Genomic DNA, 26,555 nt, shown 5'->3' with positions numbered 1-26,555 from the left:
TTTCAATTTAACTGTAATCAAAGAGTACATGTAACGTTAAAGCCTAATATTAAAGCTTTAATAACCTTAAACTTTTGAGTTTGCAAACTCAAGAAAACTGTGGCAACTGAAAAACTGCCTCAGGTAACTTGTACGGGTTTACAGTGCAGTGGAATTAAGGGACGAAGAAACAGAGAAACAAGTCATTTAAAAATAAATGCAAATACAGAGGAAATATTTTGATATTAAAACAACTTTTAAAAAAAAGTGCAATGGGAGGAGGAGGGCGAGGAAAAATCTATGACAGAATATGTGCCATAATTCTGTCCACATAATTATTAAGTGCAATTTATTTTTCAAACTCAAAATGTCTTCAAACTAATGAAATATACGGTCATTAGTGAAAAACTTGTGTTTGGATAACAGCAGACTGACTGCACATGACTCGACGACAGGTCTGGACCACTCGTAAACTGTGTTTGCATTTTATAGAAAATTCAAAATACGTGAAAATTGCTGAATGCAACAAGTTCTCCTAAATCACTCCTACAAACCATTTAAGAACAGATCTAGTTGTGCGAGTGGTTCTTGCATGAGGCCCGTTGTTTCTACACCAACATGTCAGACAAAACAAATCTAATTGTTAATAACAAGCGTTAATCAAGTGACCTTTCAAATTAAAAGCCTGAACACAAAGCAGCCACTTTCCTTCTGCTCCGTTGCGATTTCTCTTGTGCAAGTTGGAGCAGTTTGTACAAAACAGCAACATCTTTGGTGTCTTCCATCCCGTTTCCTGTGTGACTTTGTTTCCCGTTTTGCTCCACTGGAGAAGTGATCACATGAGGAGGGTAGATAGTGTATAAAAACTATTTTTACTACAAATCTTTTACATTCACAGTCATTCGTTTATATACGAGCATCAGCATGAAAAATCTGTGAAGATGAGAAGCTACGGTTTGATGCATATTGCCAAAGCTGCACTACCCCCCCATTTGTTGATAAAAATGGTGTCTTCCATCCACGTGTTCAATACATTCCTGGTTATGGGTCCATGTTTTAGTCTCCTGCAGTAGGGGGGGGGTGTTGTTTTCAGATAAAACTCTGATAGCTGTAGTTCACCAACCACATCGTCTTTACAAACAACTTAAAGAACCATCAGATGATGGAGTGTTCAGTCTGTATCACACACACAGACACACACACGCCCTGCTAGGTTTTCACCAGCGGCTGTTCTGAAATGTCCTCTGGTGTTTTCTCTCCTTCGCGGGATTTTTTCCTCTTCTTGTGGCCTGAGGAGACAAAAGACGTTAACAGTTAATAAAAAGTTAAAGCTGGTGATATATCCAGGGGTTTAAATGTGGTTATTAACATTTAAGAGTCACTGTATTAGATCAGGCGATCTTAGAGTTATAATTCTTGCTTAATCTGAGACATGACCGACCACAAGCCAGACTGTCCTTGCTAGTTTGTTTTCATTTTAAATAGGGTGGGGGTGATTTGTAGATGTAATTGGAATTACGAAAATACGTCGATTCGTGTATCGCGTGTCGACATGTTGCTATGAACCGCTGCACCCAGGAGAACAAGCTGCAGAGAGCAAGATTCATCGTGATCATCTAAAGTGCGGCAGTGTTTTAGACAGAAACACAACAGTCTGGCTCTCTTTAGCTCCACCAACTGGACTTGACTTATCACAGCAGGACAAACTGCTCTGCACGAGTCCTGGAAGTGAAGCACAGAGCACCGAGGGACCTGTCCTCCTCCTGCAGCTGCAGCAGCAGCATCGTCCTCTTTACTTTCTGTCAGCACCCAAACACCATATATGAGGATGATCAACACTTGGAACATGTTTCTGTCAGTAGAAGTCACTTAAAATTTTGTTTTTGTTGAAGTTTCTTCACCACCCCCGTGTTAAAAGTGATGTCCGCTGCTGTAAACTTTACACCGTGTGCCATCTGTGTGTTTTTCTGCCGTTTTGTTCTTTCTTGACTGGTGATTAGTTATTAAATTAATCTGCATCACAGCTGCTTTTGAATTTCAGGTCCAGTATTTTCTGATCAGGCATCTGACATGGATTCTATTAAATACTGTGGAAATTAGAAAATACGATACTTCAAAATGCACATAAAAATATGTTGGAAATATGGCTACTGATACGATACACATGATAAAATGTGCATTTCTTGTGCTATTTTGTGTGGACTGAATTTGACATCAGATTTAATCTTTAGGTGTTATCTTTAGGATCGTTAGTTTGCTTTGCAAAGTGGTAGAGCATTTTTTAAAAATACTGGTCTGGTCCTTTAAGAAACGACACATGAATGCCAAGTGGGCAAATTGGAAATAATAATGGGAGTTTAAGTGGGAGGAGGATTCTGGAGAGGAAGCTGTGATTGTGAGTGTGTAGTGTGTGTGTGTGTGTGTGTGTGTGTGTGTGTGTGGTGTGTGTGTGTGGGGTGTGTGTGGTGTGGTACATTTGTATTTTCTGTGGCAGTTGTGTTTGCATGTGAATGAACGCCAAGGAGGGAAAGAGAGAGAAAGGCTGAGAAAAGGTTGATGAATAAATGGTTTGTGTGTGTGTGTGTGTGTGTGTGTGTGTGTGGGCGGGGATTGAATTGCTATCTTTGTGAGTACCAGTTTCAGTTTTAAGCCATCGTAGTGCAGGCTTTTCTGCACTGTGGGGATATTTTGTTCAGTCTTCACTGCTTCAAACTTCAGTCTGAAGGTTAACACTTTGTTTTAAGATTAAAGGTAGATTTAGGTTTAGTTTAGTTCATGGGTTCCCAAACTTTTTTGCGTCAAGGACCCCCAAAATAAAAGCACATTAGACCGCACACCCCCAATTTATAGTGATTTATAGTGATCCTAGTTTGATCATCTGGTCAAACAAGGATCACTATAAATTTCAATCAATCAAAATATCCATCTGTATTTCTCACCTTGTTGTTTCAGCTTCCAAAAAAATGTGATAAAAATGAAAATATTCTATTTCTCCATTTGGTGGGGGGCCACTACAACCCACTGAAGGACCCCTATTAGCCCCAAGACCCTAGTTTGAGAACCACTGTTTTAGATTGTGGGTTTAAATTGAGCTTAAGTTAGTTCTGATGGTTAAGGTTGGGAGTTATGAGACTAGGTGATGCATTATGTCAAGAAGGGTCCTCATAAGTGTAGAATAACAAATGTGCGTGTTTGTGAGCGTGAGAGAGACTGACTGAGTTTGAGCAGGAGTTTCTTGCCGAGTGTGTCCTCCGAGCCGCTCAGGGACAGGCTGCTGATGAAAGGGGACGTGTCCGTTTCTATGGGAACAGAGGCCATGTCTGAGAGAGAGAGAGGGAGGGAGAGAGACACAGTCATGACCCCGTCAGTGATGAACAGCTTTGGTCTCTGTCAGAGGAGGGATTAAAGTCCTGTATGACTTTAAAATAAGTTTGAGTATGAGGTGAAACTGACGACGCCTTACCAACAAACTTTTGGGAACTTTCTGCTTGAGGAAAAACTTGCATCTGAAAACTGCTTTATGCTGTTAAAGGCGTCACTCTTTTTATTTTCATATGGTGAATATAGCACCTTTTACACAGCCTGTTTAAGGCGGGAATGTTGCACCATTATTCTGCCTCGCCGTTCTGTATAAAACTACCTAATTTTTTTTTCCATTCATTCAAAGTAAAATGGAGGTAGGAAATATGTTAAATCATGGAGAAGATGAGCTGTAAAGCTAATTTTTGACCAATGGAGTCTGACGTCGTACCAGTGTGTGTGTCAGCCTCGGATCGATCCTCTCTGATGTACGGGATCTCATCCATCCTGAGAAAGACTGAATCACTGGGACTCTTCTGGCCATCAGACTTACTACCTGCAGCACACAAATTAATACATTAACATATGCACGCATTGTTCATCTTCGAAAAGACAGACAGCATGTCTCCTCTTCCTCCCACTGCACAAAAATGAAGCCAAAATATCCCAGATACAAGAGCTGCCATTGTGCACTGGAAATCATGATGTGAAACCTCCTTCCTCCAAACTGTTAAAAAAACACTTGAACAAACATCAGTGTGATAAGAACTACTTAAAATGACAGAAACTGTCTTCGAGATCAATTTATTTGTCGTGTTTTAAGATCTTTTAGTTTGGTCCATGTCCCATCTGTTAACATGGAGGAGGTGGGGTTTATAACCAATACTGCAGCCAGCCACCGGGGGCGATCAAGATCTTCTGGCTTCACTTTTGGGGAACTGTCATGTTTCTGTAGGCTCAACGGTGTAAAAGTTATGATTATCATAAGTTATTTCACAGATAATCAAGCACAAATTTTATAGTTTGTAGTAAAAACATGCTGAGATGAGATACATGCTGAAATACTGTAACCTTCATCTTGTCTTCATGTCAGTCTGTTTCTCTCCTCACACCGTCTGTTTCATCACATTTTAAAAATGTCTCTTTGCAGTTTGAGCTGGCTGAGATTATTGAACACTCATCATCTTGAATATTACGGCCTAATGGATTCAGAAAAACTCATCTGTAGGAGCAGCTTTTGTTTGTCTGTGTCTCATAGCTCAAATAATCTTTTACTGACATCAGTCTGGACTGTAAATCTGCTGCAGGATTGTCATTTCCTCTTTGTTTGGACTCGCCTCCGTCACGTGTCTCTGCAGTGGAGGATACTTACGGACGATGCGGTTCTTCTCGTTGAGCAGCGAGGTGCTGTGCGGGACGCTGGACTGCTGTCCTCGCGTTCGGGCCGAGCCAGGTCGGCTTGGCTCTCTGGGCGGGGGCATCAGGGTGGTAGTGGTGGTGGTGTGCTGCGGGGGCATGAGGGTGGCCGCGTGCTCTGTTACCGGAGGCTCCGGAGTCAGGGTGTTGCTTTCTGTCAGACGGGAGTCAGCATCAGGCGTCTGAGGAGAGCTGTCCATCCGGGTGGCTGTAACAGCATTCTGGTAGTGGCTCCGGGTGATCTGACAAAGAACATTATGGATATTATTGCAGTTGCAATGATTAATCGATTATTAATTGACTATTACTGGACAGTTTGCCCCAAAATCCAAATATAAATTTTTTTCCCCTAGCTTAGTGCTATTTATCCAGTTTTTTTTGGTGTGAGTTGCAGATTTTTGGGGATATCGTCCGTAAAGACTTCTCAAATACAATGGGACAAAAAGGCACTCAGCTTGTAGTGCTCAAAGAGTCAAAAAACATTAATACATTTGAAAATGTCAAAACCAGCATCTCTTTCCAAAAATCATGACTCAGTTACTGAAGATAATCCACAGACCTTGTTGTGAGCAGTTTCATGTAGGAACTGCTTTCTTTCTGCAGTTGAATCTACCAGCACGACTTTATTTTCTTCTAGAAAGAAAGCTAAAAACATTACATTTCAGCATGTCAAAGGATTGTTTCAACCCCTGACAGAGGGAAGGGTATACTGACAAAAACAATTTTGTATAATAATGTTGTATTTTGTTGGCATAGTTTTTTTTTCTAAACATTTTGTTCTGGGTTCTTTACCCTGTTGGTAATGCAGCCCAGCAGACAGCAGCTTTTTAGCATTTTTCTGTTGTCTGTTCTGTTGTGTTATCAGGACTTGATTGCAGTCTGTCTATATGCTTCCTTTAGGATTTAACACGCATCTTTACACAATCTCTCAGCTGGTTGCTTCTAAGAATACCAAAAAATTCAGTTAATATGTTGTTGACTTCGTCCTAAACTTTCACATTGTGCAGTATAATGAACACTGTCTCCATCAGATTTTACACAAAACTGATGATCCTCATTTTGCTTCTACTTCTTCAAGTTCATCCTAAATGCATACTTACAGCATTTGCTACCACCTGTGATGAAATCACCAAATAAATAAAAAGAGATAAACATGGCCCGAAGCCCCACACACTATTGTCTTTAAGTAAAGGAGAAGCAGAAAGTTTTGATAAGAAGAAATCCAGACTGGCGTTCAGGTGTTACTACCTTGATGATCTGTAGATGTGTGAGCTGTCTGACAGAGTAGTCTGGCAGGTACACGTTCCCCCCTCCATTCAGTTGGCTCATGCTGCCTCCGTACAGCATGGAGTCGGAGCGGTCCAAACCGCTGCTGCGAGAGGGAGACCTGTGGACTGCAGAGGAAAAAGACACTTTAAATATTTCATCAAACACATTCACAAGGGCCAACAACAATCAATCTATCAATCAGTCAATCAGCCTTAAATCATCAGTGAGCTCCGGGACACTACCTCATTTCACCCTGCTTAATATGCAAAGGGCTTTTGTAACCGAAAACGTTCTTTCGACTCGGTCACTTCAGCGGTTGAATGGTTTGGCAGTTAGACGACTTGGAAGTGTTCGCACATTTTAAGCTGTTCAGAGCAATTTAAATGTCATGACCGAAGCTTTCTGCAGAGTCTGATTTCTACTCTTAAAGTGCACATCCACAAACAAACCCACACACACGCTCACTCACAACCAGTCCTTCACCTCAATGTATTGTAGATTTTTGTAGATTGAACTGCTTTGATCTTCATGCCATATACAATATATCTCTGTGTAATTCTGTGTGGGTTTCTGGCTTTTCCATGTATGTTTGTTTGTTCGCGCTTCTTTAATTATTAGAGCCACTTGCAAGCTTCGAAGTGAGGATCACATAGGTCTTCAAGTGGCTAAATTATGACTAAATCTTTACTTTAAAGTTAAGATAATCTGGATTAGAACTATACCTATAAAAATAACTGTAAATATATTGTTTTAAAATTGTTCTAACTCAAGTGATGGCCACACCACAACTATAGTGACAATGGTGGTGGTGGTGAACAATATTGTTGAGATCACTTTCAGAGTGATTTAATGAATGAAAATCCAAACCCATCTGAATTTATAGAGTAAAGTCTGCTCTAATGTAATATTAGGCTGCAAATTATACATTTAAAAATGCCAAGGACAACATCAGACAGCCTTTAGCTCTGATGGGGTCTCTAAAGTTCCTTATTGATGTCCTCTCTGATGATTGTGCTCTGGAAGCGCAGTGACAAACCACTTTCATATCTTCTAGAATTGTACCTCTGTGTCCATGGTGTCCTGGAGGCAGTTTTTAAAATGATTTTTTTTATTACAACTTTAAAATCATGTAGCCTAGTGATATAGAAGACCTCAAATGTGCAAAGAAAGATAAATACTTGTTGAGGGTGTTGTTAGTGGTGTGCAAAAAGGCTTTTGACTAGAAAATGACTTAAGAAAGACGTACCAACCGTAAATGACTGGATCAGTATAGTTTACAATATGTGCACGATGGAGAGAATCATATTTATAATGGCTTCTGTATCAACTATAAGGCCTGATTTTATATTAGCAGCAATATATTAATATTAACAACATATCTTCCAATTTAATTATCCTCCTTGATTTACAGTCTATTATACAGGACTGAGTTATAAAGGTAAGATGCCTGGACGAGACGGTTCCTCCTGATATGGAAATGCTTTTTTGTAGTATTGTTTTAATTGTAAATTGCACTGCATAAGTTGTTACATTTGCAATTGTAATCAGTGCTGTAATCTGTGGCAATGCACAAATAAAATGCTCACATCTTTATAGTTATCACTCTTGGTGTGGATGGCCCTTTAAACAGTGATTCATGTTAGGGAAGTAGTAGAGAGGAGCTGGGTTTGGTTTTAAGGTGAGGAAGAGGTTTGTCATTGAAAGTATAAAGTGCATGTTTGTGTCTTTGTACCTGTTGGCATGATGGCAGGTACCCCAAAGTAAGAAAAAGCTCCATTCTCAAACTTCAGAGCTTCTTTGCCAAACTCCACCTCAACTCGACCCTGAAGAAAAAAAATGAAACACCAAGTGAGTGAAGCAGCTTCTGTTTTGGACAGGAAGATTATATATTGTATTATAAGATTCAAATAATGGCCAGGGCTCTTTCTCACCCAAGGAAACACCAGTGCATCTTTTGCAGCCCTCAGACAAGTTTAATACCAACAACAGCCACCACATATCGAGAGATTCTCTGAAAATGTTGTGGAGGGACTAAACACACTAGAGATAAATCTATGCAGATACAAGTACCAATCGAACTTCTACAGAGGCAGGTACCTGCAGCACCAGGATGAAGTATTCCACTGGTTTGTTGCGCTGGAACAGGAAGTGCTGTGGCGCTCGCTTGTTCTTCTCATCAAACTTGAGTTCTTGAACCACGCTGGGGTGTTTGATCAGCCTCAACAAGATCTTCTCTGAGATGTGAGCTGGTTTGAAGGGTTCCACCTCTGATGGAGGGAAGAGAGCGTCACTGTCACAGAGGTTTTTTGTTGTTGTTGTTGTTGTTTTTTAACTTCATTAAGATTTAAGTCACTGGAATGAGAGACTTTCTCAAGAGATGGTGAAGCACCTACTGCAATGCCATCCCAACTACCAGATGCAACAAGTGGAGACTTGCAAAGTTTTGAATCAAGTTTTTTGCCATTTTTGTAATATAAGTTTTGTTTATGCAAAGTTTTTATACAGTATATACACAATTTCTTTAAAGGAGAAACCTGTAATATATTTACTGTAATTTATCATAATATGTCATCAAAGACCAATAACGCCACACCGACAGTGTCCTCCTTTAAAATTTCTATTATAGGCCAGAATAACTGTTTTAGTTTGCCCAGTTTCACATTAATTAGAGTTCAAATTACTGGCAAATGTTTGCTGAATGAGCAAGTGTCAGTTTATGAGTCTTAAGAAATCATTACTGATCTTTTAGAAGGACTTGATCTTCATAATGGTTAAATTGAACAATATGTTAATGGAGTTTGGCAGGCAGTGAGACAGGAAGTTACTGAACTCGAGTGCATTTTCAGAGCAGTGGGCTTTTCTTTTCATAACAAATAATGTGTAACTTCACATTGACTGACAGTTGACAGCTATAAGCAGCTGATAAACTTATAATCAAGGACTCGTTGTTGCTTGTATTGTCAATTTACAGTGTTGCACTCCACTTGCGCTCCTGCAGCCTGACCTTCTTTGCGTCTGTGGAGGAGGGTGCAGGGGGAAACAACTCGTTTCAACCATAGATCTATATTAAATAGGGATTCAACATATTTAATATACCATTCATGGCTTCAACTCACTAGTTGGACTGCAGTACTTATAAGATACTCAGAGTACTGTACTGGTATTATAAGCATCCTGGGTTCATCTGAAGGGGACGATAAGTCCAAACTTCTCAGTTTAAACACTTTTATCTATTTAGAACATTTGGATATTTATTTAGAACATTATAAGATAGTGTTGTGTTTTCACAGCTCAAGTTTCTTAGGTCATGTTTTTTATTTCATTCATTCATATAGTGTTTCCTGCTTTACTTTGAAACTCACATCTCCTCTGGTTTCAGATCACTTCACTTCCTGCCCCTGTGCGTTTGATTTTATATCAAGCCTAACTTTAATGGATCATAACATACTGGGTATGGAATTAATCTGCAGGTGCACCAGTTCAATTAGACCAAACTTTTCTGAAAAACTGATCAAACAATTCTGAGCCATGACAAAGGCCAAACTCTCATAAATCTCATTATTTCAAGGTTTCTCATTATAATAATTTTTAATTACTGTTTTTTCATCATATTGACAGAAATGAGCTTCCATATTCATCATACATCATTTTCTTCACCCCAACTCTGAGATTATTGTGTTTTACGAGGAAGCAAAATTACTAAAAGCCAAAGTCAGTGAAGGTGAAAAAACAGAAACAGGACAGACAAAGCCTGAATCTCCTTTTTTTGTTTTTTTGGTGATCTTCCTCGTCTCTCCTGTTGTTTGTTCCACAAAGTATAGACAGACGAGAACACAGATGCACAGCAGTGAGCTGATTGGCTGTTACCTGTGGAGAGGAAGCGGTGTGTTGCCAGGAGGAGCTGAGGAGAAATCTTCACTTTCATCTCGTTCTCTGACAGTTTGAAGATGGAGAAGTCCTGCTGCTTCCGCTCATGGTGAGACACACGGCGCTTTGTGCGATTATCAGCTGACGGGACAGATGCACACCAACACACACAGAATGAGGACGTTAAAATCACACATCTTTTATATCAAGCCCAAACATTTTGAACCGTGTGCGTGTGTGTGTGTGTGCATACTGTAGAGGTCCGTCTCATCCAGGATCTCTGACTTGATGATCTCCTCGATGACGTCCTCCAGGGTGACGATGCCCATCACCTCATAGAAAGGGTCCCCCTCGCCCTCGTTGTTTACTCGCTGCACAATGGCGAGGTGGGACTTTCCTGGGGGAAAGTGTTGACACAGAACCACTTTTAACAAAAGAATTCATAATTTAACAGCCAGTCCAGCATTCAAATCAGCAGCTTTTGAAGATCAGTAACCTAAGGTCCTGTTTACACCTGGTATTAACACGCATCTTTGGAGATTCAATCCCAAGTGGACAGTCAGTACATGTGTGAATGCACTCATGATGCATTGAGGATACAACCTGTCAGACTGTAATCGGAGGCAGTCTGGGCTGCATGTGACCACATTCTTTCAGCGGTGTGTGCGCTAATGTGTCCTGGTCCACACTGAAGGGCCGCTTACAAAACCAACGTCCTCTAAATCCACACAAAACAAATGTCGGATTTCCATTCGGTTAACTGAAATGCAAATTATGTGTCAGAGCTTTCTTATCTACCAAGATAAGCGGCAGATGTTTGTGGGCACACTGTCTTTTTCACCACTGAAATAACAGCCACAATATCCACGCTCTTAAAAAGTTGCACAAAGAAAATTAATGAGCTTTGAGAAATGGCTGCAGGTAATTCTTAATCATTTGTGCCTTCTTCTAATTTCAGCATAAAATTCAATTCATTAAAGGAGCAATACGTAGCAATTCCATGTGCAAAAATGAACACTGGGGTCCAAATAGAAAGTTGGAGCCATAGACGATATATTAAATTTGTTGTAATCCTGTTTATGTGTTCTACACTGTAAAGCGATCAGCTGTTTATAACAATCAGTTGTCTGTCAGTGTAAATTTAAGCTCATAATCCTGAAAACAAAAGCCCACTGCTCTGAAAACACACACTCTGCATGAGGAGTTAAGTGGCCGCCTTCAGTGCCTGCCAAACTCCATTAACATTTTGTTAGAAACATCTCCTCCTTCTACAAGATTATTAATGATTTCTCATGATTTATAAACAGACACTCGTTCAGTGAACATTCTGCATTAATTTGAGGTCTGATTAATGTACAAAGGACAAACAATGGAAATTTGGATGACGTGATCTCTGATCACAGCATTTACTGCTGTTTGAAGACTCTGTTTCAACTGATTTAATCATTTACACTAAATTCATTATAGAACACAACATTTTATTGATGTAAACATGTCAAAGTCTACCAATACAGTAAGCAAATTTTGTGAGTTCCTGAGATACAAGAAACTTTCTAAACTTTGTGAACTTTGCTCTAAACTTTGGGTCTTCTTGTGAATTCAGCAAATGTTATACATTAACTTATTTCTGTCTGTGTGTAAAAAAAAATGTTGTTTTCCTTTGTCCCAGCAATTTAAATGGTGCATACTGAGCGTTGAAATGCCAGGTGTGAAGTGAGGTACTCAGAGCTGTGCACTTGTTGTAAGACCACCCAAGATGTATGTTAAAAGGATGGTTCACCCCAAAATCAAAAATGCACATTTTTCATCTTACAATACAAAGTGCTGTTTATCCTTCTAGATAGTTTTGTCTGCTTTCTCTCAAATATAATGGGACTAAATGGCTCTCAGCTCATGGTGCTCAGACCACCGACAAAATACATGTGAAAATTTCAAAACCAGTGTCTCTTTCCAGAAATCATGACTCATGAACTACTTTCTTTGTACAGTGGAAACCTCAGTCTTTCTTTCTAGTAGACAGAAAGTAGTTCTGACATGAAACTGTTCACACCGAGGTCTGTGGATTACCTTGAGTAGCTGGGAAGAAACGCTGATGTTGAATTCTCAAACATATTTTGCCGGTGCTCTGAGCCCCACAAGCCAAGTTCTATTACACTGGAGAGAAGGCCGATATCTCTAAAACTTGGTACATCACACCAAAACAATCTAAATGGATAAACAGCACAACAGGTAAATGGGAAAATGTGGAATCTTTGATTTTGGGGTGAACTATCTCTTGAATGCCAGGTGATTAAGCCCAATTTATTCAAATGATGCAGGTTTGCACAGGGACTGGACCTTTTCTTGATCATATCAGATTTAAAATTAAATTTGAGTACCTAATTGTTCTCTTCATCCACTATGTGAAGACAGGGAGGTAAAGGAGGAAACAGGGCAGAACTGGGAGAAATTTTGGGCAGTTACAGTTATCAGTAAAGTATATGTCCAGTTACTAGCACAAATATGATGATATTATGGATATTTGTGGGTTGATTATTAATCTAAGTCTTCTCATATAGTTATTTTGCCTCCAGTGATGGAAAACATTTAATCACATAATTTAAAAATGATTGGATGGTTGGCAAAACTACTGATGAAGCATCGCAGTACGACAACAACCTGACTTCCAAACGTTGTTTTCATTTCCAAATGTAGTGATTTCCTCAGGTCCTCAACAATATGACATCAATAAATTAAAACTGCAGCAGCTTGTTGCTGTGAAAATTTTTTAAAGGTACAGATGTGTTTGCACTTTGATGCTTTTATGGACTGAAGAGAATACAGTTATCCTGATACAACGGCTGCATATTGTCACATCAGATCATTCGATTTCAGAGTTTGGATTAGATTTGAGTTTGAAAGCTGTTCCCCCTCACATGTTTGCATGACTAACACAGAGTGGGAGTGCAGCTCTGCAGTCTGATGATCAGTAAGTGGAGCAGCAGCAGGAGCTGAATGGAGTGGGTGTAACAGCAGGGAGTATTCGATACAAAACACACACACACACACACACACACACACACACACACACACACACACACACACACACACACACACACACAGAGTAACTGGGTGCAGAAACACAATCCATCACATAAATACACTCAGGTGACATTTCCAGAGTCTGCAGTGCTGCTGCTGTGTTTTCCTCCAGGATGATGAGTGTGTGTTTGCGGAGGCACAAATCTTGGGGCGTTTCCAAAGATAAATGGAATTATTAATAATCCATGCGCTGCCGGATAAGAAACTTGTTCAGGAGGTTTTGCAAAAGAAGAGAGTGAAATGAAACAGAGCAGTCTTTACTTGACAGGATCTTAAATGGGACTTATCGGAAGGTAGAATCGGTCGGATTTGTCCGAGTTGTTCCTGAATGCATCAGAAAGATACCAGGACGTCAGCACAGCCAAATAATGAGAAAAATAAGAAAATACAGGCAGAGGGCTATGGAGTCTCAGCAGACTCACACAGAAACCAACACACACTTTTAGTGTTATGATGATTTCATTTATATTATTATACATATTATATACTATACAAAATGTTGCATATTATACATTTAAATCAAGGTGGGGCTGTAAACGAAGCAGAGGGAACAAAAAAGAATGGTTGTGTGTGTTTGTGTGTGTTTGTGTGTGTGTGTGTGTGTGTGTGTGTGTGTGTGTGTGTGTGTGTGCGTCGACGCCAAAATGTGTCTTACAGGCTAACGAGACTCTGCACTGCAGACAGCAGCACTTGCGAGTTGCATCACTGACTCTGCTGTTGCATAATTCACAACTTTACTGTCAGAAATTGCGTGCATGTGCCCACACAGACACTTTTAAAGATATACTGCGCAGAGATACATATGTACTCCCACAGGCACACATGTATATACACGTCTACACACTGACAGAGAAACAGAGTGGATCCTTGTTTGTGGCTCTTCTTCAGCAATCTGGCCCCAAATCAACTTCCTCACTTAGATTCCCTCACTGCTTCTACACTCGCTGCCTGCCAAATACTACCTCGCACACACACAATGCACACACAGACTCACACAAATGCACACAATTCTGGCAGAACCGCATTCAGCTAAATAGGTCAGCCTTACATACAGAGCAGACTGAAAGAGGGAGAGGAGAGAGCGTTTGCAGCTAATGTGCTGTATGTTCTTTCTTCATTCTGCAGATTTAAGAACCTCATCTCTCTGTTTTTTGTTTCTCTGTCATTCCTTTGACCTCCCAACCTTTTTTTTTAACTTCAATTTAAAGTTTTTAGATTGTAAAACTCATTGGAAGCACATCATGATTATATGGAATTGAAGGATATATGAAGAAAGCTGTATATGTTCCAGTTCCAAATTTTGCAGGGATCTTTGGGATTGTTGAATCACAAATCACCTGATTTCACAGCACTTTTTAAAATAAAATTCAGATGCACGTTGTGATGTTTGTAGGCATTTTTGCAATTAAATTGTGGGAACAAATTAACATTTTTTTTAAAAAAGATGTTTTTTTGTATAATTTGTTAAAAATCAAGGGCAACTTGTTCTGGTCAGAATAAACTGCAGTCCGTACTGAGTAAGTAACCTTAACAAAAAGACTCAGGGTTACCAAAATAAAGAAAACAATATGCTAAATCATTAAAAATATACAAAGTTTCTCCACAGAGAAGCTTAATCTTTTGAGCTCAAATTCAGTCAGAACAAGAAGCACAAAGTTATAAAATATAAAAGTGCACAGAGCATTAATAACAATGACAAACCTTGTCTTCTTTTCAGTGCCAGTGACCAAATGAAAAATTAAAATACATGTACAACTTTTGCACGAGGGACTGCTATGATTGGTGAAACTCACAGGAAGCTACCATGAAATTTTGCAGTGATTAGACAAAACCACATGTCCTACAGAATTCACAGGGATTGGTTGAAATCACAGCTTCCTGGAGGGACTGACAATCAAACATGAGACACCACTATGATTATATGAAAAAAGAAAAATGTAGACAGCCTGTGAACCGTCTTTGGCAACCTTGGCATCTTAACCAGAATTTAAAATAATTTTAACATTATGTGGCCATTAAAGTATAACAATATGAGTACAAATATGACCATGAAAACTTTTATTGTCCACACAATAAAACGTCATAAAAATATAATTCACAAATACATACAACAGTGAATCATCTCAGCATGCACCACTCTGCATCCTCCTACTACTATGTAAGAGAACATTAGATTTAAGAGAATATTACGATTGGAAAAGTACATTTTGGTGGGTTTGTGAGGCAAAGAAAGCTGGTGAAAGATAGAAAAAGAGAGAACATGGCATGTGACAAAGGTCATGAGCTCAAACCAAATTTTCAACTTTTTTTTTCCACTGAATAATTATTTTTCCAATTGAGACACGAGAATTAACAAGTATCTCTATATGATTGCAGATAAATTTAAAAAGTCAAATAAAAATATAAATCTTCATCAGATGAGAGCGTAGTTCGTCCAATGCGTTCCACCTCTTTTGCTCTCCACATGGACTGTTTACCTGCAAAGCTTGCTCAAACGTGATTGGTCAAAACCCAAACCCAAACCAAAATACTTCTGATACCAAAATCTTGTTCCTGTCCTTCAGATTCTCACATGCAGATTTCCTGTTTATAGCAATTATATCTGAGGTAACTGGGACACAGTCTCTGGAAAAAGAAGTCGCTGTTGTCTCGTTTGTGATTTTACTAAAGCTCAACAGGTAACACTTTCACAAGCCAAAGTGGCACAAAGGGATACTTTCTTTCTCAGCTTGATGGACTAAATTGCACAGAATAATGTAATGTGATACTCTACACACACATTTCAAGTATTTAATTATCTTTATAAGTTGAATATGTAATTAGAAATGTTTCACAAGAGCTTTAACATTTGTTGAGTAGTCCAGATATACTTGACAGTTTTGTCAATTTGCCATTTTTAAAAGTTGTCCTTCAGTTTTGAAGCATCACTTCATGTTTGTCGTTTTGTTCTGTCGGAGCAGGAAAAGCACAGGTGTGATTAGTAACATTAATTAATAACAATGGCCCAGGACTGTTCAAGTGTCCCAGTAGTGAGGATGTGAGCGATCATCCACAACAGCAGGTCCCAAACACCTGCAAGAAGCTGGAATGATTAATTAACTACACCTGTGCTTTTCCTGCTGTGACGCGTTTGCTGTAACAAAAAAAGGCTAATGGACACGAGATCACCGCAGTGAGCCGGACAACCACAGTAAGAAAAGTATAATTCAGTAAAGAAAAGCTAAGATAGATTAATTCTACATCCATGTTTTGACAGAAGTCACAAGAATGTTAGCTTAAAATATTAGCTTTCATTACCAGAAATTAGCATAACAAGTAGCATCAGCCCTTCCAGCTCCTACCAAAATAAGAAGGGATTACTGTTGATAATGACACTTTAAGTTTATTTAAACTTTGTAAAGGTAGAAAATATATAAAGAATTCCTACTTATTTACTATTTACTTATTTACTTTTTTCTCCTCTTCTTGCCACTCCCATCTACCCTGCAATCTAGTAATTCCCTTCACCTGTGTTTCCCCACCCATCCTCCCACCTGCACCTCATTCCCTCATCAACCACTCACCACACATACCAGCCTCGATCTTTCGTTCATCGTCAGTTCGTCCTGGTTGTTTTGATGCTTCTCCCTGCCATTGCCTCGTCTTTTTTTGACCCCTGGACCTGTTACTTGTTGGTCTGGTGGCTTTGGCAAGAGAAATATATTGGCTGTTTCTGGTTAAACAAACAGGATCTTACTCTTTAACAAAAAGCTCTCTCTCTGTATGTCTCATTTCCTTAATGTTGTCAGACACTCTGCTAGAACAAGCACTTATAGTGGACATACTTTGATGGCTGCATTTGGCCAGGAAGACTATAAAAGTTGTTATTCCTCATTAGTCCAAAGTTACGCTTCTGAACCACGGCTCGACTCTCTTGCTTCCGTCAAATTTAGCGTTTATTCCTCATTTGCTTCAATTTTTCCAGCCAAATGAGAGATAACTGTCTTATTTATTTAAGCATTAAAAAATAAAAGAGAAATTGGTGAAGTGCATGAGGAGCTTTGTAAGATGGAGCTTTGTAAGAACTTAGTTACAAAGGGCACATTATACAGAGCTCCCTGTAATGAATGCATCCTTTGTTCCAGTCCACTCGTACTGTCTTCCATGTCAGGGATCACCTGTTTCAGGTGGCAGGACTTGTAAATGTGTGGACTTTAGAGGACAGATAGGTCGAACTTTTATTCACTATATCAAGTGTAATTGCAGGATCCCATCAGTGACCTAAACTAAACTAACATTAGGCTAGTGAAGGAGTGCTGAGGATGGGTATAGGCTGCTGTAAATTTTAACCTCATAACATCAGATTACTTTCGATGGCTACAAATACTGTAAATGACACTTCATTACACTACATGCACTTGTGTTTGCAGGATAAAAGCTGATCAGCCGAATGACTCATAAATAACATTAATACACAGAGCAGATGGCAGGGAGACAAACTGGAAATAGAGCATGCTGAATATTTTATACTCAGCCTCCTGGCAGACCGTACAGTGACAAGGACAGAGAGAGAGAGCAGAAATGATTCACGGGCAGAAAATAAAGGGTTGGGTGGGATGTCGATATGGAAGTAAAAGGACAGGGGTAAATAAATCAATCTCTGTCAGTAGAAGAACCGGTTAAATAAAGTCCTACCTTCACTGCAACAGCTAACCATCATTTAAGGGTAATAATAAACTATAAATTCATGTTTTGTCAAAATTTACCACATATGATACCACCGATGGACTGATTGTCCCACCTGGTGGCCCCACGTTTGAAAAAATGCAGCAAAAGTGCCCTTTTGGCTGCTCCTAAGGTAGATGAAACATGGTGAAGTGCCCTTCCAGTGGACAAAATATGATAAAATGCCTTCTAAGGTGCCCTTACAGCAGGCAGAATGAAAAACTGCCCTCTAGAGCGCTTTTCCAGTGGACAAAAAGTGATAAAGTGCCTTCTAGGGTAAATCTCTAGTGGGATCTCTTGTGGTGAAATGCCTGCTAAGGCGCCCTTCTTCGGTGGGCTGTTGCCCCACCGCATACAGCTGGTGCTTTTATTTTTTTGCCCCTGCCCCTCAGACAGTCTGCCGCTGTCTGGTACCTTCTAACACTCAGGTAAGTTTGGACTCTGAGATGGAAACATATTTGCTTGCTTTTCCTCTTTGGAAACTTTCACAGCTGTATGAAGGCGACGGACAGGAAATTTAAGCTACCTGACAACACTGACTTTCTCTGTGTTCATCCTGAAGCCGATGCTGCTCTCGTAGTATATCTTGGCTCATCACCGAAAGACAAACTCCTGGCAGAGGGATGCAGAATCTGGTCCAGGGTTTTGCGTGTAATATTCACCGTTCGCTTCCCATCTGTCTAAGCAAGATCCCCCTGGCACTGAAAAGGTTCTCTGTACCAGCACACCACTGCTGCCGTTGTTCACAGCAGGGACGGTGTTACTTGGCCAGACATACTGCTTTGCGTTCAGTCCAAAGAAAGAATCCTTCTGTAGTCTCAGCAGACCTGCAGACTCTCTGCTACACCTCTGCAGTGTAGTGAAATCAGTGTTTCACTAAATGTTGGCAGGCAAAGATATAATCTATTCTACAGATACTGCTTCTCCCGTCCAGCTCTTCTAGTGTCCTGCAGCTAATGAGCTCTTCCTGCAAGCCTGGATTTGATTTACTTTTTAGATAAACAGTATCAGTTACATATACAGCAACCGTTGTTTCAGCATCATTTAAAATGCTTTATTTCAATGTCTAGTTAAGCGAAATATAATTCACAGTGACATACAGCAATTTGACGGTTTAGCCCTGTTGATCCTGGTATCCACAGTCCCATGCCACAGTTACAACAGCACAGTATTTCCAGAACCCCAAAAGTCAGAAGAATTCCCCACTTGTCCAACAGCCCATCATCCCAAAAAATAAACACACATTGCTCCAAAGTATAATATCAAATAACTAGAAAACATGTTTGCTAACAAGACTGTAGGCTACAGAGACGGCTCTGACTGAGTTTTTGATTAGCCTCATGTCTCGGGACATGCACCACTTTAAAACTCTCATGATTTTATTCTGACATTGGAAATTTGTCCATGACAGTGAAGTCACCGGGTCAACCGATTATGAGTTATTGGCTCCAGTATTCAGCATTTTTAATTATTAGAATGTTTTTCTTTCACCCAATTGCAGATAAAGCAGAGTAGGTGAGAAATGTTTTACTTTGACCATGATGCCGTGCCTTTCTGTCTGTAGTTTTCTCGCTCAATATCCCACTCACAGCGCTATCTGACTATTAATTAGGCCTTTTTATATCCTGTTGATAGCTAATCTATAAAATAACATCATCATTTTTCACAATGGATTGTTGATTTATGTTGTTTTTGTAATAATCTGAATCTGCAAAGTACGTAAAATGTTTTATATTTGCCACCAAACTGTAGTGTAGTGGTAGTATAAAATAGCAGAAAATGATTATTCTAAAATTTGACTGCCAATGCACAATATATCAGTCCAAAATATTGGTCATCAGCTTAATTAATTGCTTTCTATGATCTCTGTTGTGCCTGAAAAAAATCATATCGGCCAGTCCTCTGTGAAAGGATCAGCTCTGTGGACAAGGCACTGAACTAACAAACTGCAGGGAGAGATAGTTATTATTTTCCAAGCAACCGTCCTTAGGACCAATAGGCTTTTGTTTTGGGGATAACGGGCTGTCGGACAAAAAAGGCTTTCAGTCCAGTGGGACATTTTGTTTTGGACTGTCAGGGTTTCGGAATATTAATGACGTCCCAGTAGTCATAAAAATGTCCCATTTGTCCAGCAGCCCATCGTCCCAAAAACACATTGCTCCGAAAATAACACAACCCCTAATAACTAATAACTGATACCAAACATGTTTGGTTTTGTGGGAACAGCCAAGATGATGATAATGCCTTCTGTGATCTGTACTGGCCCTTAAAAAGCCATGTTTTTGGAGTAACAGGCTTTCAGTTCAGTGGGGCATTTTGCAGACTGTCAGGGTTTTCAGAATAATGGTCAGTCCACTAGTTTTTCCTCCATAACACTGAGCTGTGGCTTAACAAGTCAGCTCAGTCAACCTGAATAAAATCTGAGGTAGCCACCGGGCTCATTCAGTGAAGCATCTTAAAGTAGACAAATGAAATGTGTTAACTAGACGGGCACTCAGAGACCGCAGCAGACCTCCCTCAAGACCAATATTCTCCGCTCCTCTACAACATGCAAAGCTGCAAGCATCAACACAGTCAATAACTGTTCTCATGAAGCGTAAAATGATTGTTTCCTTAATATCTCTGATGGAGTTTACTGCAGACAATTCACATTTAGACATGAGTGTGAGTACAGTTAGTTGCATGATATGTGTGTATTAGCGATGCATTAACGCCAACACAGAGGTGTAATTTTGGGTGTGTTGCTACAGAGTTCAGGCAGAGGAAGTACAACCTATAGGACCTCAAGACACTACAGAGCTGTTCATACTGTTTTGTGTTTTTTTTCCCAGAGCTCTCTGCTGCAGGGGTCCCATTGAAATGAACGAGGGAACCTGTGTGTTTTCTGCCGCAGTGCCTGAAAGTGTTGTTACCGAGAGAGGAAGAGGCACAGGAGGAGAGAAAGAGCAACGCAGGAGGAGAGAGACAGAGGGAAAAGACCTTTCTTATAATCCTCCAGTCTGTGTGGATTATCTCATCCAGATCCCTCTGTGGCACACTGACACGGTAATAATGTCTGTGTTCATCCTACAACTCTGATAGCATCTGGCTCCATACGAACCACTCCACTAACATACTGCACATACATATGGAGATCTTACCAGACAGCTGGATGATGGATTTATAAGATTACTCTGCAGCTGAAATTTTGGAATCACTTTTCAGTCTAGAAAAAATTTCCATCTATGCATTTGTGCAGACTTTCCCTCATTCAAGACATTTTCAAGCTGTCAAGCTAGTTTATCTTTAAAATATGACATTAAGGTGACACCAGATCTTTCACCCACTGCTTGTAAAATAAGCAGAAATGTAAATGCATGAGCTGTCAAGTGTTTCCTGTAAACAGATGCAGCTCCGGTCAAGGTGTCCTTCTCTGTTTACCTCCTTCGCTTCCCGTCCTCGCCACAAACCACAAGCAGAAAGCGCTGACTGTGCAGGGTCCCTGAACATGCAGCAAGGCAGTGACGAAGAGCGAGGCTCGTGATTGGCCAGCGAGCACCCCACCCATTTTAAACTCCACAATAAAGCGGTAGTACCAGCTGACTACTGACAGGAGAACAAGACCGTTCTGCTGCAGCAGCAGCACCACCGCAAACTGGGGTTTAACTCTGTTTGATGCAGGGAGGGGCTGCAGACTGCAAGCTCTCTTACAGCTCTCATTTACACACATAAACATCCACAATATATCACCACACTGTAACACAATCAATCACAATAATTGACTATTCACTAATGAGCAGCCTTAAGGGAGCAGATAGAGGTTAAAGAATGTTGTAGCTGTCTGTTTTGATTTTTCCAACCTGTCCTTTTTTTTTTTTTTTACAGTTCTTGTTACTGTGTTTGACATTATACAGGCTCCAAATAATGTGCTATGCTGAGCAGCCCAAGACAAAAGTTGACATTTGCAAGAGAAATGTGGTAAAAACTGTGAATCGAAAGGGCTTAACTGTTATCCTCTGGCAGCAGGAAACTTTTTTGTCACTCATCCCTCCCTCAACATTTTGTTTTTTATTCACACACACGACAATGAGTTGTTATATGTTTGTTAACAAGCTGCTGAGGTGCAGGCGTGGGTACGATATATCACGGGCAGGAGTGAGCTCTTTTTAGGAAGACAAGTGGCTGCACAGTCGGAGTGGATGGCACGATAAATTTAACTCTGTTGCACATTTAAATAGAGATAATCTGACAAGATAAAGTATGTGCATGTGAATTAACGTCTAAAGAAGCATATTTGATAGGTTTTTGACAAAGAAAAACATATGCTGTTGGTGTTTTACTAAATTCCTTGATGCAGGAGACGACAATTTTGATCATCAGACCAATTAGAGTGTTTTGTTATAATTACCTTTTTGCACATTCTGTGTTTGATCTCATGTACAGGAGTTTAAATGCTCACTTCGACATGTAATCACTGTTTGATGACAGTCTCACGTCTCCAGATATGTACTGTAAGCCCTTATTAAAAACTGAAGGTTGAGTTCATTTCACAATTCCATTTGGCCTGTCAGCACCGTGCACCCTCGCCTAAAGGTTACCATGGTAACTGAACACCCATCAGATGCCAGTCTCCAAAGAGGGCTCGCTTTTTGTTTTTTTTTTCCCCCCCGTTTCCCCTTCTGCATTCCAACACTAACTCTGGCACTACAGCTGAGAGACTGAAAAACTACAGTTAGTCCAGAACAGAGTCACACAACTCACTGTGAACTGCATCACAGAGGAGTTAACATCATCAGAATTCACATAACTTTATGTTTGGTCATTGTTGAGGGACAGACGGGTTATTTCTGTACTGTCTGTGTTATAATATATATTTAATTATTTAAATTCCTGAACCCCGTATCATCGGTTTTGCTATATTAGTAACGGGCATAACTTTAACACTAAGCATCAAGAGGTGGTTTTTCACTTCCTGTCTAAAAACAAATAGGCAGCATACTGTTATATACAGATGAATGAAATTATGATATGGTTTTGCAAAAGGAATTTCACATTTAACAAGTAACACTTTCTAAAAAAATTAAAGAAAAATATCAAATAGTACGGAGCACCAGCCCCTCTTCAAATTAGCTACATAATAACCAACTAATGATCATTATTGAGTTTTTTATTTCATTTTATTTTATTTGTTTTGTTACTGTATATTATGTCTTTAATAGTACTATTCTTACTTTTGAGCAGGATCAAATGTTTTACTGACTTTTTTGAGATTTAATACTTGTATCTGTAGTTCAATATCATCATTAGTAGCTTTAGTGGTGTTGGGTTTTTTTTTTGTTGTTTCGTTTGTGTTTGCCTTGAATTTTTAGTTTATTTACTCCAACTCCAACTAACAATTATTTTCATTATCGATTAATTGGATGATCTTTTTCTCCATTAATCAACTAGTTGTTTGTCAGAAAATGGTGAAAAAAATGTCATGTTTTGTCCACAAACCATAGATATACATTAAAAATATTCTCAAAGTTGAAATCAGAGAATTTTGATATGTTTTTTTGAAAATGGCTCAAAACAATTAATCAGTTATCAAAGTAGCCGGCAGCTCCACATGTTTCTCATTGGCCCATTTGTGGTCAGAGAGTCTTATTAGCTACGAAAAGGAGAACATTTGAAGATCTGGATACTAATTCAAGTTGTATTTAGGACTCAGTTATGATTTTAAAAGTAATTAAGTAGATTACATGGTGTAATGCGTACTTGGGTACAAGTACAGTTAAGGAATTGAGTTCACTGTCATAAGAAGGACTAAAGAAACCAGAAAATCTTCTAATTTGAGAAGCTGAAATCAGAAATTGACTCATCAATTAAGATAATATAAGATGAGTTAAACCTTTATTCATTTGTAGAGAGAAATTCTGAATTCAGGAATTCACTTATCAAAATATTTGCTGATTAATTTTACTCTTTAAGTACACTAGTGTGTACAGTATGGTTTTTGATTGTTGGTTCTGGGTACCAACAATAATAATATTGTATTTGTCATCTTACATGAACTTTATTTGAGTTCAGTAATGTCTTGCTGAACTGTTTACCTATATTTTTAGCTCTGCCACACACACACACACACACACACACACACACACAGTGACCCCCTGCGCCCTCCTCACCTTTCTTGAACTCCTCCAGCATGGCGTCCAGCTTGGTGTCGTTGAAGACGCAGTGCAGCGGGTGTTTGTAGAACTGGGTGATGGTCTTCAGCGGGGTGCAGTCGTCCGGATCCACGAACGCGAGGTCCTTGACGAACAGGATGTCCACGATGTTGGAGCGCTCGTTCTCAAACACCGGGATCCTCGTGTAGCCGCTCTGCATGATGTCTGACATGGTGTTGAAGTCCAGCACGACGTCCGAAGCCAGCATGAAGCAGTCGGTGAGCGGCGTCAGGACGTCCTCCACGGTCTTGGTGCGCAGCTCCAGCGCTCCCTGGATGATGTTGAGCTCCTCTTTGACCAGGTCGTGGTACGGGTCGGTGACGCGCAGCATCTCCAGCAGCTTCTCTCGCGTGTAGAAGTTGGAGATCTCCTGGTTGAGGATGAGGTCCAGCAGCTTGCTGATGGGGTAGGAGATGGGGAAGGAGAGCACCATCAGCAGCCGCGTCACCCAGATGGTTTTGGAGGCGATGGCGAGGCCGTGCCGCGACGCCACCGAGTGCGGAAGGATCTCCCCGATGAAGAAGATGCCGAAGGCGCAGATGACCGTGGAGAGCCAGGTCATGCCCAGGATCTGGCACATCCACACGGCCAGCGAGGCGTTGATGATCGCGGTGCCCAGCAGTAGCGTGCAGAGGACGTAGTTCCCGTGCCGGCGCACAGATTCGATTTTACGCGCGTAGTTCTGCTCCTTGTCGGTGCCGCTGTTCTGGAGGACCTGCAGCTCCACCGGGTCCAGCGCCAGCAGGCTGAGGTTCAGCCCGCTGAACAGAGCCGACAGCCCGAGCAGCAGCACCGACACCAGCACCTGCAGCCAGAGCTCTGGAACAGCCGAGCGCTCCGTCACCGCCACCCAGAAGTCTCTGGTCCGGTAGTGTTCCCACTTTGAGCCGTCGAAGGCGCACATGGAGTAATACTTGATCTTCTCCCCCCTCCGCAGGTCCTTGGCCAGCAGCTCCACCAGCACCGAGTTCTGACTGGAAGCAGACTTAAAGGAACCTAGAACCTCGATGTCGGACGTCCTGGCGTTCTTGTCCATGCACATATTCCTCTTCGGGTGAACTTGTCCCTCTCTGCCGGGACTCGGCTCCTCGATGAAGGCGATCCAGGGCGCGGCGTTGTTGGCGCGAGTCGCCGCGGTGCGGTTGAGCCTCTGCGGGGAGGTGGAGTAATAAACCCGCAGCATGAAGCGGGTCCCCTCCGTGGCTTTCAGCACCCCGTCCTCCACGGACAGCTCCGCCCCGGTCTCCTCCGGCCGAAAGCCGAGCAATCCGAGCGCCGGGGCGGGGAGCAGAGAGCAGGCGGACAGGGAGAGCAGCAGCAGGCGGGACGGAGAGAGCGGAGCCCCGCGGGACGGCAGGGCTCCGTTTCGGAACCGCGCGGCCGCATCCTCCGCAGCCATGATGCGGTGTGAGATGCTCGGTCAGTCCAGGGCTCCCGGGTCACGTGGTGATGCTGCGTGGTTCCGGTCCATGTGGGAGAAGGAGGGACCCGCAGCTCTTAGCGGTGATTATGATGTTCTGCTGAGGAGGGATGCGCGCTCCACTCTGCCGTGACGTAACTTTCTAAAAATAGCCTCGAGCTCACAACCGTGAAAAATGACCAACACTCCTGCAGTGATCCAGACTTTACTGTTTGTTTAATGGTCGCCAGACGCTGATTTTATCGATTTTCTTCTGTTTTTATGATTATTTTCTTCCCGTGGCGTCACTTTTAAACGAGTTCTTGTTACAAACATGCAGCTCACACCGTCTCTGTCATATTCAACAATGATAGCAATAACACACTATAATTACAATCTAATAGTGACTCATAGTGTTTTGACGACACTCATAGAAGCGTTTCCAGTTCTATAATAGTGTTTGCCATATCATTCCCTCATTATTCCTAAAGTAGGGGAGACTGGGGTTGGTTGGCACACTTTTCATTCACTGCCAGATGTCTCTGGCACAATTTATGTTAGAATATTCAAACCAGCAGCAAATGAACATTTAATGTTCTGCTATAAATAAAGATGTTTAAATGTGCACTGTGACCCTGCTGTCACAGTGTCAGTGTGTGACATAATTAGGCTATTTTATTTATAACCAATGTTTCAGGATTGTCATTTATGTACACTGTTGTGCATATCGTTCTATATATAATTTTTAAAACATTTCTTATTTTTCATGTTATAATATAATGCACACATTTTACATACTTCATATTTCTTTTTTCTTATAATTTCTCTGTTTATACAGATTTCTTGTATGGGAGTACCGATCAATAAAGTTACTCCTGATTCTGATGATTTATGATTAAAGTCATGTGCCAACCAGCCCCAACCAATCACAGGGTTGATTGGCACAACTTTGGCATAATGTTAACTACAGAACATTTTCCCATTTCAGAAACCAAAGAACATTTTCAGGTAATTCATCAGTTGGAGTGTCTAATTACCTTTACCATCGACCACTCAAAGTCATGATAATTAATTAATTAATAATTACATATATATACATATGCTATCCCAAAACTGAGTAATACCTAAGTGTTTATTATTGTTTCTTCTTCTTCTTCTTCTTCTTCTTCTTCTTCTTCTTCTTATTATTATTATTATTATTATTATTATTATTATTATTATTATTACACGAGGAGCTTGTCAGTATTTTGTAATGTAGATATCCCTGCTTCAGTAACCATGTACCATGTTCCTCCTCATGCAAACTGACAGACTAAAACTAAAGAAATTTGCAGTATACTTTAATTTTAATT

The 26,555-nt window shown here is 40.6% G+C and overlaps 1 protein-coding gene across 1 annotated transcript; it reads right to left on the bottom strand.

Annotated features, from left to right (window-relative positions):
- Positions 1–297: 297 nt before the first annotated feature.
- On the bottom strand, positions 298–25,598 carry LOC146329467 (metal transporter CNNM1-like). Its single transcript, XM_084714734.1, has 10 exons — positions 23,763–25,598; positions 10,085–10,228; positions 9,832–9,972; positions 8,062–8,231; positions 7,697–7,787; positions 5,944–6,089; positions 4,652–4,937; positions 3,731–3,835; positions 3,195–3,299; positions 298–1,268 (listed from the first exon to the last, which is right to left on the bottom strand). Exons 1-10 carry the CDS (start codon positions 25,201–25,203, stop codon positions 1,189–1,191), a joined length of 2,709 nt encoding a protein of 902 aa, XP_084570860.1. The 5' UTR covers positions 25,204–25,598; the 3' UTR covers positions 298–1,188.
- Between the last annotated feature and the right edge of the window lie 957 nt (positions 25,599–26,555).

This window comes from Lutjanus erythropterus, chromosome 3 (genome assembly GCF_056507025.1).
Source record: "Lutjanus erythropterus isolate fLutEry1 chromosome 3, fLutEry1.hap2, whole genome shotgun sequence".
Classification (NCBI taxonomy): Eukaryota; Metazoa; Chordata; class Actinopteri; order Lutjaniformes; family Lutjanidae; genus Lutjanus; species Lutjanus erythropterus.
The sequence above is the reverse complement of the archived record's forward strand: the minus strand, read 5'-3'. Positions and strand labels throughout refer to the sequence as shown.